The sequence below is a fragment of the Electrophorus electricus genome, chromosome 1 (assembly GCF_013358815.1).
Source record: "Electrophorus electricus isolate fEleEle1 chromosome 1, fEleEle1.pri, whole genome shotgun sequence".
Lineage (NCBI taxonomy): Eukaryota > Metazoa > Chordata > Actinopteri > Gymnotiformes > Gymnotidae > Electrophorus > Electrophorus electricus.
The window spans coordinates 5,187,204-5,201,653 of record NC_049535.1 but is presented as its reverse complement, the minus strand read 5'-3'; the positions used below and the strand labels follow the sequence as shown (position 1 = coordinate 5,201,653).

At 41.1% G+C, this 14,450-nt stretch overlaps 2 protein-coding genes across 2 annotated transcripts; both read left to right on the top strand.

Annotated features, from left to right (window-relative positions):
• The first annotated feature begins 1,031 nt into the window (after positions 1-1,031).
• On the top strand, positions 1,032-9,250 carry sv2ba (synaptic vesicle glycoprotein 2Ba). The gene is made up of 13 exons (XM_027004530.2): positions 1,032-1,086; positions 1,197-1,792; positions 3,110-3,290; positions 3,647-3,798; positions 4,122-4,255; positions 4,656-4,745; positions 6,415-6,528; positions 6,606-6,694; positions 6,831-6,995; positions 7,365-7,498; positions 7,634-7,837; positions 8,222-8,381; positions 8,621-9,250. Exons 2-13 carry the CDS (start codon positions 1,336-1,338, stop codon positions 8,802-8,804), a joined length of 2,064 nt encoding a protein of 687 aa, XP_026860331.2. The 5' UTR covers positions 1,032-1,086; positions 1,197-1,335; the 3' UTR covers positions 8,805-9,250.
• Positions 9,251-13,267: 4,017 nt separating this feature from the next.
• Positions 13,268-14,263, top strand: mespba (mesoderm posterior ba). Its single transcript, XM_035533327.1, has 2 exons — positions 13,268-14,014; positions 14,222-14,263. The coding sequence occupies exons 1-2, from the start codon at positions 13,268-13,270 to the stop codon at positions 14,261-14,263; spliced, it is 789 nt and encodes a 262-aa protein (XP_035389220.1).
• Positions 14,264-14,450: the final 187 nt, after the last annotated feature.

Here is a 14,450-nt window from a genome sequence, read left to right as displayed (position 1 = left end):
TTAACATTCTGGTAAGTTGTAAACATTTTTTCTTTTGGTTGTCAATTAGAAATTGCATCATGGTAAAACTACAGCCAATGTCAGGTTCAGGTTGATATGTGCGTGTTTGTGCACAGTTGTGTTTTTCCTTTCTTCACTAATAAAGTCTCTCTAATGTCCAAGGTCATATCTCTCCACAGTAAAAAGTTTTTGGCCCTTGCCAGGTCATGACATTTTTTCTTTTAAGGTATGAGACATGGATATATATTAACATTGTATATTTTGTTTACATTATATACATTGTGTAGATTCATTATATTATTTTATAAATATATAATATTTATATTATACATTATTTTGATATTTATTTTGTCATTGATATTTATTTAGAATCGTATTCTCATATTACACCAAACGAAACACTAATGCAATCCAATCAATAGCATGAAACCAAAATAACTTTGATAATAAACAAATATTTATTTTTATTCAATATGAATTACTTTGATACACATTATACTCTAAGATGGACATAGAACAGGGCACATCCACAGTAAATAAATTTAAGCAAAATAAACTTTTAAATAGTCACATGATGATGTCACATGGGTACTGTAACATGTCCATTTAGTGGGCATTCAGGCATTTTGACACGTGACATGTGCTGCCAGTGACATCTCTATAAGCACAGCCCTAGTTAATGGGTTGGTGGATGACTTTATTATTATGGACAATGCTATAATAAAAGTAAACAAGACCAGAGCGATCCCATGCCATGTAGCAAATAAAGAAGATTTTACTTTATAATCTTCAGATATCAGAAATGTCACAAGTCAGATAGATATGCTGGTTTATGGGGCATTTAGTGATATTTAGTGATAGAGCTGATCTAACAGTGCATTATTAGACTTGGGAGTGGAACAATTCTAGTATTAGCTGACATTGGAGATCACCGTACTGATTACATCTGATTTGCAAACTGTTCACTGTCAATATCACTGTTCCTTCTGACTTCCTGTTTGCACTCTGGTTTTGTCTGTTTAGAGATGGATTAAAGTATTCATTACAACAAGGGCAGAGATTAAGGAAGCCATCAACCTTCTAATGGTGAAAATACCTTATTATAACTGCCAGATCAAAGAAAGAAATTACTCAGGAAACTGCCACACTCATATATGAGTAAGTATACTCACCTGCTAATATTCTCTCTCTCTCAGGTGCAGCATTTAGCCTTGCCATAGCTGAGACCATATCAGAAGATGAAGACACAGTAGGAGACACACAAACACGATACTCTCATCTCTGCTCTCACTTGGCAAATAAAAAAGCAACTCTTGTGGTCTTCAATCTGTCCAAATGGACAGCCTTTATGAAAACAATGTCCAAGGCAATGACACAGAAGCCCACTCAGCTTATGGAGATGGCTTCCAGGATGACTACCAGTCCAGCTCCCCTGCCCCTGAGGAGGATGCAGCCAGCGATGTCACTGAGGGCCAGGACAAGGATAACCAGATGTATGAGGGTGAGTACCAGGGCATCCCTCCCCCGGATGAGATCAAGGAAGCGCGGCGTGCGGACCGGCGCGAGGCCAGGATGAAGGCCAGGCTGGCAGCCGTGGGAAAGAAGCAGACGCTGGCTGACCAGTATGACAGCATAATGGAGGAGTGTGGCCACGGGCGTTTCCAGTGGACTCTGTTCACCACGCTGGGCCTCTCCCTCATGGCCGACGGAGTTGAGTGCTTCGTGGTGGCCTTCGCCCTGCCCAGCGCTGAGAAGGACATGTGTCTGTCCAATGCCAGCAAGGGCATGCTGGGTAAGAGGCAAATGAGTATAAGAGGCAGATGAGTCTGAGAGCCATGCAGTTCTTCTGAATATAAAATGTGTCAGGCTCATCACTGTGTGGTACGCTGAAAGCCAAGTATGTTTAAATACAAAAAGGTTACAATACATGAGTAAAAGGTAAACCACAACGTTCAATATTAGTGAAAGGCAAAATACACCATAATCACTTCATATTGTGTCTTGTCACACATTGACAGCTATGAAAGTGTAGATTCCTCCCTAAGGAAGTATAAAAGCTATTTGTTTATACTCAGATGTTTATCCACCTTCTGCATTTTCATTTTTAGATAAAACAAATGGCTTTAAATTAAATTTAAGCCATTGTGATTTACAGTTATACACAGACAGATTTTAAGTAATATGCTTGAGCTAATCGCTATGCTTTCATCTTGCACATTACCTGCAGTGCTTTGGCTTAAAGAGATATTTCGGTACATACTGGGATGGAATGATCTTGACCTGATCTGTCAGAATTGTGTTAGGGGGTAAGGCTCCACGTGATCCTGTGGCTACTGCAGTCTAAATGGGCCAGGTTCTGAAACTGGAGAGTGGCGTGGATGCTGGCAGCAGTCTGCCAAAACCAGGGAGCCAGACGGTCACTTCTCCCTGGGGAGACTGTAATCCAGTGGGAGGTTCACACATGCTTGCTAATCACTTTGCTAATCTCTCATTCCCTTATGTGTGTGCAGTAAAATACTGAGAGGGTTGGGGAATGTTAGAGAGAGAGAGAGAGAGAGAGAGAGAGAGAGAGAGAGAGAGAGAGAGAGAGAGAGAGAGAGAGAGAGAGAGAGAGAGAGCGCGCAAGACTTAGCAACTGAACTTTGACATCCAGTGCTACCGTCAGATAGTAAAAATGTCAAGAAATAAAATACTGATTTACTTCAGATTTTATCATTTGAAGAATGTTCTAGACCTCCAAATTCTAAATTTGTGATGAAAATAAAGAAACTTAATGAAGAACCGTAAATAAGGGTTTCACAGTGGCCTGCGGCAAAACTAACATGTGATGATGTGATTTAGAGCTATTTATCTACACCAGCACACTTCACACGCCTGTTGCGCTAAACGAAAGTGGAAGTGCGCCCTCTAGAGGTTGAAAAAGCTCTTCTTCATTCCTAATTCTTGAAGCCTTGCCTGCGGCAGATGTTAACGTTCATTTTAGAAGGAAGGCAGAAAAACAAAACCTGGTTCTTGTTTTATAATGTGTGTGTATTTATGTGCGTGCTTGTGCATGCACATGTTTGTGTTTCTTTATATTGTGTGTGTGTGTGTGCACGTCTGCCCGCAGGTCTGATCGTGTATGTGGGAATGATGGTGGGTGCCGTCCTGTGGGGTGGTCTGGCTGATAAGCTTGGTCGGCGTCGGTGTCTCCTGTACGCGCTGACCATCAACTGTACCTTCTCCTTCCTGTCCTCCTTTGCCAAGAGCTACGGCTTTTTCCTCTTCTTTAGGCTCTGTTCTGGGGTCGGGTAGGACTCTTCCTCCCTTAGTAATACCAGCATGCATCATGGCTATCATGGCTGTACAATATTAGGTTATTTCCATGCACATGCCCATGTCTACTACTGATCACTGTAATGTGCTGCTATTACATCGACTTCTTAAAACCGAGTCAAGAGAACTCGGAATGATGTCACACTTCCCACTCTCCTTTGTCAAAGTGTGTTCTTTTATTTTGCAGAATTTTAAAAAATGTTCATCTTTGTCCTCGTAAGGTTATGACCTTTTAGTGTGGGTTGGGTTCAGGTCGGGGGAAGAGATCAGAAATCCACTTTCTGTTTGTGTGGTTGTTTGCTAACAAGCTGCATATTGCTGTCCTCTGTAGAATAGGGGGCTCCATCCCCATTGTCTACACGTTCTATGCTGAGTTCCTCCAGGCAGACAAGAGGGGAGAACACTTGAGCTGGCTTTGTCTGTTCTGGATGGTGGGAGGACTGTATGCCTCCTTCACTGGCTGGGGAATCATCCCTCATTATGGTAATAACAGTAATAATGATCTGTGTAATTACACTAATAATGACTGTGATGATAAGCGCCATAATTATGCCATAATTATGAATAATAAGCAAAGGGAAAGACTGGAAGAATCCATTTGTTTGGGGAGAGGGGTGACATAGTTGGAAACACTGATCGGAAACAGAGTTTTATGAAAATCCTATGCATCACCTAAATCCTGCCATACCAGGAGTCCATCCCTGAAGAGCAACACAGGAATTGTAGTATCCCAAACACCAGATCTGCATTAGAGTGCATTCAGAAGGGGTTGGATACCAGCTAACTGGACTGTTTGCGGTCGTCAGGCTGGGGCATCAGCATGGGGACGGAGGGACACTTCCACAGCTGGAGGGTGTTTGTGCTGGTGTGCTTCCTGCCGTCTGCTGCTGCTTTGGTTGGGCTTTACTTCATTCCCGAGAGCCCACGCTTCCTCCTGGAGGTAGAGCCATTCATTTATGCTGATGGCAGACAAAAATAATTTATTGAACTCAAATTCTTATATTTGCATCAATTCATTATTGAAATAATAATAATGAATAATAATTAATTTAAATGTAGAGTGTTTTAGATTATTTTAGGATTCTGTTAACTTATTTGCATAAATAGAATCTGTCGTGTGTACACATTTATTTTTGAAATCCTGAGAAACAAATTCTTAAACTAGACTACATACATTACATAGAGTTTTTGTCCATCTATTGATAAATGGTAGTCAATGAATTTTGAATGCCATATGGAGCCATGCCTGGTTTTTCTTCCATAAGCGTTATAGCATACAAAATATGTAAATGTATAAAATGCCAGCGGGACTCTACCAACCTGCGGTCGGATGTTTTCAGAGTGCACGGCATGACGAGGCCTGGATGATTCTACGGCAGGTCCACGACACCAACTGGAGGGCGAAGGGTGAACCGGAGCGAGTGTTTCAGGTGCGGAACAGCATTTCACACCTCAGGCGAATCGCAGGGAGCAGTCCACAAACCAAGCTCCCCTAGTTAAGGTGTTCCCATGGTCTGTTTTTCTTTTGACGTTGGCTTGCTCATTCCTCTGTCTAACTGGTCACCACAGCTGTTATCAAGCTAAAGTTGTTGTTATGCAAAACATTTACCAGAAGTTAGAAATCGAGAACATATGTGGGAACTGCACCCGTGGTGCTCTAGCCAACTCACAATCATTTTTTTCCCTGCCATTTCTCCTGTAATAACATAACACATGCTTCATTGTCCTTTATGTGAGTTTCTGAGAAGAGGTAGATTAATAGATTTAGAGCTGTCTCACATTTATAACACATTTATAAATGACAATGTTAAATAATGAAAAGGCCTCAAAGCCTTTTGGAAAAACACAAACCATTCTACCCAGTTAAATAGTACGACCGCCTTTAGCTTTGATTACAGCACGCATTCAGTGTGGCATCATTTCCACAAGCTTCTGCAATGTCACAACATTTATTTTTGTCCAGAGGTGCATTCATGTTTCCCCAACATCTTGTATTGATGATGGGAGATTTGGACTACTGCGCAAAATCTTCTCCAGCACATCCCAAAGATTCTCAATGGGGTTCAGGTCTGGACTCTGTGGTGGCCAATCCATGTGTGAAAATGATGCCTCATGCTCCCTGAACCACTCTTTCACAATTTGAGCCCGATGAATCCTGGCATTGTCATCTTGGAATATGCCCGTGCCATCAGGGAAGAAAAAATCCATTGATGGAATAACCTGCTCATTCAATATATTCAGGTAGTCAGCTGACCTCGTTCTTTGGGCACATAACGTTGCTGAACCTAGACCTGACCAACTGCAGCAATCCAAGATCATAGCACTGCTCCCACAGGCTTGTATGGTAGGCACTAGGCATGATGGGTGCTTCACTTCAGCTGCCTCCCTTCTTACCCTGATGTGCCCATCACTCTGGAACAAAGTAAATCTGGACTCATCAGACCACATGACCTTCTTCCATTGCTCCAGAGTCCAATCTTTATGCTCCCTAGCAAATTGAAGCTATTTTTGCCAGTTAGCCTCACTGACAAGTGGTTTTCTTAAGGCTACACAACTGTTTAGTCCCAATCCCTTGAGTTACCGTCACAATGTGCGTGTGGAAATGCTCTTACTTTCACTATTAAACATATCCCTGAGTTCTACTGTTTTTTTTCTATGATTTGATTTCACCACACGTTTAAATGATCGCGGATCATGATTAAGATTTTTTTCAGACCACATGCCTTCCTCGAAGATGATGTTTCCCCACTGTCCTTCCACTCTTTAATAATGTGTTGGGCAGTTCTTAACCTGATTTCAGTAGTTTCAGCAATCACCTTAGATGTTTTCTCTGCTTGATGCATGCCAATAATTTGACCCTTCTGAAACAGATTAACATCTTTTCCACGACTACAGGATGTGTCTTTCAACATGGCTGTTTAACAAATGAGAAGCGACTCACTACATCATTTAGGGTTAAATAACTTGTTGCCAACTGAAACATAATCACCCATACAGTAATTATCCAATGGGAGGCTCTTACCTATTACTTAACCAGTTAGCCAGTTCCTCATGGTCTAGTTGCTGGTGGCAAAGTAGGTTTATCCCTGCTTATCTCAGGTGTCCCAGATAAAGATTCCCCACACCCAGGAGGACGAGTTCATCGAGATCCAGAGTGAGACTGGCACAGCCTTCCAGAGATGCATGGTCAGACAGATGACCCTGGCCAAGCTGGTATGACATACCCCTTAATCAAAAAATGCACATTTCAAATTACAGACAGGTCCTGATTGGCTGGCTGTTTCTTAAAGGTGATAAAAAACCTGATGTCACTTGCCTCCCCTGAACTGCGACTCAACAGTTTGTTCATCGCCATTGTTTGGTTTACAATGGCTTTTGGGTAAATACGTTTTCTCCTGCCATTTCCCCTGTCAAATTAAGCCTAATTCATTGTCATTTATGTGAGTCTTTGAGAATGAAAATGATAAATAATGAAAATGTATTGACCTCCCTACTTTTATCCCACTCAATCCCAGCTATTATGGGCTGTCGGTGTGGTTTCCAGACCAAGTCAAATACATGGAGTATGAAGAGAATGAATCTAATGTTAAGACATTTCACCATGAGAGGGTCGAACGCTTTAATTTCAACTTCACCCTGCAAAATCAGATTCACAGAGAGGGGGAATACATTCATGACAGGTAGCATATCTTCAACACATGTGTTTCTTCTGGAGCATCTGGTGGAGTTTTACACATGTCATTGTTGCTGCTACATTGGGATTGATCTGACTCCCAAAAAGGTCCAGCCAACAGTGCTTCAGAAACTGTCCTATGATACAAAGTAACAGCAGTAAGAGCCATACCTGGCAATGGATGGACTATAGTCTCTAACTCTGCACCTAACCAAACTCTTACACAATACGTTACTATTAAAAGCACTACAAGTTCAAAATGTTAAGGATATTTTACATGTTATGCTGGTGATGAAATTTGACAATAAATTGGAAATGAAACTGAAAACCAAGTGATAATTTATTAGTTAATCTCTCCTGTGCTTTTTGTCTTCAGTTTTATCAGCATAGAGATGAGGAAAGTGAAGTTTGAAGACTCCCTCTTCGAATACTGTTATTTTGAGGACATCCATTCAACTGACACATTCTTTGAGAAGTGCACACTGCAAAACACTATATTCTACAACACTGGTATTTTTAAACGAAGGAAACACAGGGCAACACAACTTATGTTCAAAGGACAAGTTAACCAAATATGCTTTAAATGCAATAATATTGTTTGAGGTTTTTTGTTTATTTGTTTTTATTGTTTGTCTTTATTTTCAGACTTATGGCATGATTCAAAGTTCATTGACTGCAAGTTTGAAAATGTGACCTTTCATCACCCCAAAAGAGGCTGCCATCTTAACTTTCAAGAGGAGAATGACATCCTGATCTATATAGTGAGCTTCCTGGGGTGTTTGGCAGTAATACCAGGCAATATCGTTGCAGGTCTGATGATGGATAAGATAGGAAGAATCAAAATTATAGGTATGTGGTTATTCATATGCGTTCGTAATTTCTTCGATGGTTTCTGTAATTTGGAAATACACAATGGAAAGGTCACTCTAAGCTAATGAGGGTGTAGTTTAACTTTAAATTTTAATTCAGTAGGAGTGTGTGTGTGGGTGTGTGTGTGTGTGTGTGCGTGTGTGTGTTCATGCGTGCTGCGATTGTGAGACCGCATGTGCGCGTACGTGGGAGTGTTTCCCGCGCTCGCGCGTGCGGGCCTCCATGCGTGTGTGTGTGTGTGTGTGTGTGTGTGTGTGTGTGTGTGTGTGTGTGTGTGTGTGTGTGTGTGTGTGTGTGTGTGTGTGTGTGTGTGTGGCTATTTGTGTGCGTGCATACGAGTGTTTGGCGTGTGTTTTCATGCAGGTGTTTCCATGCTGGTATCTGCTGGCTGCACGTTTTCGCTCTTCCTCTGCTTCAGCCCAGCATCCGTAATAAGCTTTGAGTGCCTCTTCTTCGCCACCTGTGCGTCAGCCTGGAATGGAATTGAAGTCATAACAGTGGAGCTCTACCCAGCCTCAAAAAGGTCCAGCTGAGTTTACGCGTCAGACCAAAGTTTGACACAAAAATCGTAAATCTACCGGTTGTTTTAAATAACATGGATTCACTGGGTGGCTTATGGATCTCAGTGAAGCCTTTAGCGTGCGTATGTGTAGTACTGCAGCGATTCTTCTACCGCATGCTCAGATCCGGATAGCCTGCGGTGCTTTCCCAGAACTCTCCCCGAGCGGTGCTTGTTCACGGTAGCGCTCTCCCTCTCCGCAGAGCGACTGCTTTCGGCGTGCTGAACGGTCTGTGCAAGCTCGCAGCCATCATCAGCACCTCCGTCTTCTCTGAGTTCGTAGGGGTCACGAAGATCATTCCGATCTTACTGTCCTGCTCCGCCATGGTGGGCGGAGGCCTGATGTCGTTCCAGCTGCCGGAGACCAGGGACGTCGTTCTCCAGTAGAGACAACACAAACAAGCAACTAGCGAAAGGAAAATAGATATATAAATAAATTGCCAAACCTCAGAAGTGTTACAGCCTCGAACCACCACTCAGTCCAACCGGATACTGGACGTTCTCAGACCTTGGCTGGTGGAAACCAAGCAGGTGGTTTATGATCATAAAGTTAAAATGATGTTTACTTTGATTAGTTTGTTAGTTTAACTAGTCAGATTAGCTTTGCCAGCCTTTAAATGTCTATTCACTCTTTTTAATCCTTACAACAAATGTCCCACTATTAATATTTTATCAAAATTGTGTGAATTTATTTTTCACGTGTGTATTTTCTTCTTGCTAGAAAGCAGTGGCTTTAAAAAAAATTCTCGTCATTTCTTTGTTTTATCTTTTATCTCTAGTGGATTTGTATATTAACACTTTGAAGGCAGATTTGTGTATTTTAAATCTATTATCTGAATATAAAAATAATTTTACAATACTTGTGTGGGTATAGATTTTACATCTAAATCTACTAAAAGAATCTATTGACTTATATACTTGTTTTTCGCGGGTTTCTTTTTTGTCCTGTACCTGTATAGCTGTAGACCTATAGCTTTGTTTTATTTGTGCTTTAATGTATGTGAATTATGACCCTATTAATTATTATGTCAGAGGCAATGAAGTCCTTATATTCTGTATATTAGACTAATTTCAGTTGTATTATTCTGGTATTTATAATTTATAGATTTTTCTTACATTTAATACAATTTACAGTAAGAAGGTGTAACGTGGCGCGATCACGGGGTACACACATTCGCTGAAAAGAGCGATTTATTAAGGGCAAATCCAAAATCAGGGTCGACAGAACGGTCTACATTTAGTTTACTAACACGAAGAATATGGGAATACACTGTAAAATACAACAGAAAACAGGCTATAACAACATAACTTACACAAACAGCGATATGAACACAGCAAGCGGACATAAAAGAGGCATGGATTAACAATGACCAGCTACGAGACTGAACAAACGCATGGTAAATACGGACATACAAATGAGAATTAACAAGGAATAGGTGATATAATTGAGACAGTGAGAACCAAAACAAGGACTGGAGCTGGAACGGAGAAAATGAAACACTGACGCGGGACGGGGAAACCATGGGGACAGGGACGCTAGGCGGGGCCAACCGTGGCAGAAGGGCTATCAACATACCTGCTTTATGTTGGACAATATATTTCAATGGACAAAACCATTTTCATAGAGTTATAATGACTTCTCTTTTCTCCATTTAAGCAAGTTTACAGGACAAAAGATTGTAGCCTGGGCTCATAAGAATAATATTTTTAAATGATTAATAATATAATTAATAATATGAATAATAATTTTTAATTACTTTAGAATGTATGCATGCTTACTTGTACTTAATGTGTATTAAAACGTAAAATTGCAATATGTGTACTCATAATGAGTAATAATGCTCATAATATATGCACTGTGTAATAATTTCCATTAAGCAGTTCAGAAACCCACACAACAACAAATGATAAGAAATCATATTGTTTTTAATACTCATTTCCAACTATTTAATAAAAATAACACAAACAGATTTTCAATACATATACATAGTATGAAAAAAAATAGTACAGCTTATGTATTTCGATTGCAGTTTTCTTTTAAAAAATTTTTGAATAATTTACTATTTTATATTTTGTATTTTTAAAAAGTGACAAAAGAGTAATCTACTTTTTGGCTTTGTTCTTGGTAAAAAATAAAGAGAACACAGCTGATATTAACTGGCAGATAATTGGAGGTTAATTGGTAGCATTTCTTTCTTTTTTTTTTGGATGCATATAAAGCTTAATACTGGGGAAACATTGGAAATCAGTGTGTGATCAGGTCGCCGGCACTGATGAGATGAGCAGTTATTGCTACTGTGGGAGAGAGTGAGTAGAGTCAGGCAGTTGTAAAAACACAGCAGTGCACATGTGTGAACTAGTCACACATCAGGCCCTGGCACTTCACGTGAAGAAAGGCGTGAGAGGAACTCTGAACTGCCCTTCAACCTGTAGTGCATTTTATCTCTTATACATCTACATGATCCTGTGTGGTATACTGTTTTGTTTTGCTTGTTTACCTATGACAGAGGAATTTCAGGAATATATAAAATGTCTTTGTTAAAGGAAAAAATTGATACATTTATTCAGGCCATGGAATAACACCTAAAGAGAAGTTTCTGCACCTCCTACATCTGATAAGAGTTTTATTTAGGCCACAGAAGAGTGTCATTTAAATGATTGCATTAAACATGTATATAATAAAGCAAATTATTATTTGTTTAGGATTAGGACTTCATAATGCATTGTAATGTGTAATAATAATGAATTACACTCAGAGACTCCTCAGAATCAAGAGGTTGTTGTGTTTTACACGACAGGCGTGAAAAGCTGCACGCCCACACTGCCCTTCCCACAGGAGCATGGGTCAGCACGAACTCTCACAAGGGCACGTCAGGGGTCATCCTATTGAACACCGAGTGGAGAGATACATCTGAGGGTGATGTAGGACAGATTATAACATCATAAGATATAGGATGGCACTGTTAAGTGATGGTATTAAGTCAAGGTATTTACTGTCAGCCTGTGCAAGTAGTAATCTAGCATGCAGGTCACACACACACACACACACACACATTATATATATATATATGAGAGAGAGAGAGAGAGAGAGAGAGAGAGAGAGAGAGAGAGAGAGAGAGAGAGAGAGAGAGAGAGAGAGAGAGAGAGAGCATTATACAGACCTTGTTACTTGGTCACAGTACCACTGGCATACAAGTTGCCACACACATTTGCCTGCCTCTGGTATTCATGTGAAAGATGGATATGTGGGACTCAAGACTGGCACTGCCTCACCCTCTCACAGCAGCCTGGCACCATGCACACAGGTAGATAAAGCGGGAGAGGGAGTGCGCGTGGGACGGCGGGGCCTGGAGCACAGGGCAGAGTGCGGCAGGAACACCAGGGCTAAATGCTCGATTGCCTCTGCAGTCTTCAGCCAGATCCCCTGACCACTTTCTGAAAAGCCCACGGCTGCCTTCATTCATTGTTCTGGACTTTGTTTACTGATTGCTCTACTTATTACTTTTGTTTTTATTTATCATTTGTTTTACGTACTGCATAATTGTATGTGAAGGTGATTAACCTGTTAATGTCATTGTCATCGAGCAATAATGTATTTCAGTAAATACAATAATGTTTTTCTTCTTCTTTCTTTCTTATTTTAAGCCTGGATATGTGATGGCCTGTATAAATGGGCTCTACAAAACTGCAAAAATATATTGTAGATTATGAGTTTGAAATTATGAAAGTATGCAAAGTATAAAAGCACAAGAACATAGAATGATCAGTATTCTCTCTATTGTATATTTTGTTCTAAGCTAAGTGTAGTTGATAAATTATACTTAATACATGAATTATACAATTATACTTAATAGATAAATTATACATAATAATAAGCTAGTATTACAAGTTATACACTAAAAACTCAAATTGTCTTTATATGTGCATATTTCATATTTTTAGATATCATGTACCAAACATTTCATATTCAGCTGTACAGGACTGTCAAAATAAACATTATTTAAAAAACAATATTCCAAATAAAATGCCTGCACGGATCATGCACAAGGACTGAACGGAGCCTGCACAGAGCCTGCACGGAGCTTGCACCTTGGTGTCCACTGTGGTTTGATACCCAGCAGGAAAGGCCAGCGTTACTTCACGGACAGGCGCAGTAGACAGATCTAAACATTAAATGAACCTCACTTCAGTGCTCTCTGACAAGCCAGCAAGGCTCTTCTCTCCCAGCTTCGGTGTCAGAGGCTGACTGACTCACAGATTTCAAGAGGCACTGATCACCAGTCAGTGGAAATGTCACACCTAAAGTGTAATGCACTAATGGAGGTTATTAAGCATAATTAAACATCATTAAGGTCAACAATGCTGTTTAGCCTTTGAAATACAACCTCAAACAGTGATAACACGGAGGTTTTTCCATGTTATTTATTTATTTTCACATTATTGATTTATTTTCATTGGTGTATTTGTACATTTGACGCTGAAAAGAAGAATGAAAGAGACATAGAAATATTACTTCAATGGGTAATCATGTTTGTGTGATTCTAAGCACAATACATAAAATATATATAAATATATATATTTTAAGTGATTAAAAAACCACAAGGACATTAACATGCTTGCCAAATACTGCATTAAAACAGTAGAAGAGTCTGAGAACTATGCTGAGTTGTTCTTTGAGGAGGAGTCAAAATTCACACCTCTACTTCTGTGGCTTCCCTGGGCCTTTCCCAGACAGAGGCCTGGAGCCTGACTGCAGCTCGCCTGCCGAGGTGTCACCTCACACCTCCTGGGCCAGTATAAAAGTCTCTGAACCTCTACTGCAGGCTTCATTCTCTGTCCACTACTGAAGCATGGATACCTGCAGCATTAGCCTCCCCGCTCAGAGACAGTGGAGCTCTCCTAGCTCAGACTCAGAGTTCTACAGCGTCTCGTCCCCCGAGACAATCTCCCCCGCTCCGTCAGTGGACTTCAACTGTTCCCCGTCCTTCCGTCCTTCTGGAAGGGCGGTGGCCAAAGCTGAGGAGGTCAGCTCCAAAACGGCCAGCACTCCCGTGTCTCTGAATTCTGTGGGACCCGTCAGGAGGAGCCGGAGAGCCCGGCTGAAGAACCCGAGCGAGCAGCGTCAGAGTGCCAGCGAGAAAGAGAAGCTGAGGATGCGGGACCTGACCAAAGCTCTGCACCACCTCAGGACCTACCTGCCTCCGTCGGTGGCCCCCGTCGGCCAGACCCTGACCAAGATCGAGACCCTGCGACTCACCATCCGTTACATCTCCCACCTGTCTGCCCAGCTCGGCCTCAGCGAGGAGTATCTGTCTCAGAGGCAGCAGGTCGACAGCATGGACGGCTGGCAAGCCCCACCGGACATTCTGGGCTATTTCCAGTGCAGGTCTACCACCAGGGCTTGGGGCCAAGGGCAAGAGCATGGTGGCTGCATTGAGCCACCTCCGATCGGGAGCGGCGTGCACTGCACACGTCAGCAGCCGGACATGTCCCAGTACCATGGTCAGCAACCAGAGCCATTGACAGATGAAGTCTACACCACTGATATAAGCTCTTTACAGCAAGCTCAGTGTGCTCAGCTTACACAGTCCTGTCAGGTATGTATGCAAACATCTATGACAAAGAAACAGTGTGCACTCAATATGAAGTGATCATTTAGGAGCACATTTTGACAGTACCACAGTAGGATGTTGTGTTTTTTGTTGGGAATCAGTGTTTTACTGAAAGCACTCTCAACAGGAAAGGTCATCAGTGTGTGCTTTGTTTAGCAGTATCCATAATACTTACTCTGTTCTCTGTTTCAGGTTTATGGCTATCAGCTTGTTCCGCATGCCTTTTGGAGCTGAGAACTGCATCACTGTGTACTACCAACTGCCAAATTTATGGATACTTCCATATAATGAACATAAAGCTACAATCTAAATCGAAAATTGTGTTTATTTTAATATACTAATTTATATAATTGTATATGTTATCAGTGTCCGTTCTGTAAATACAAAAACTCTATTTAATATCTATTTATGTTTTTAAAAG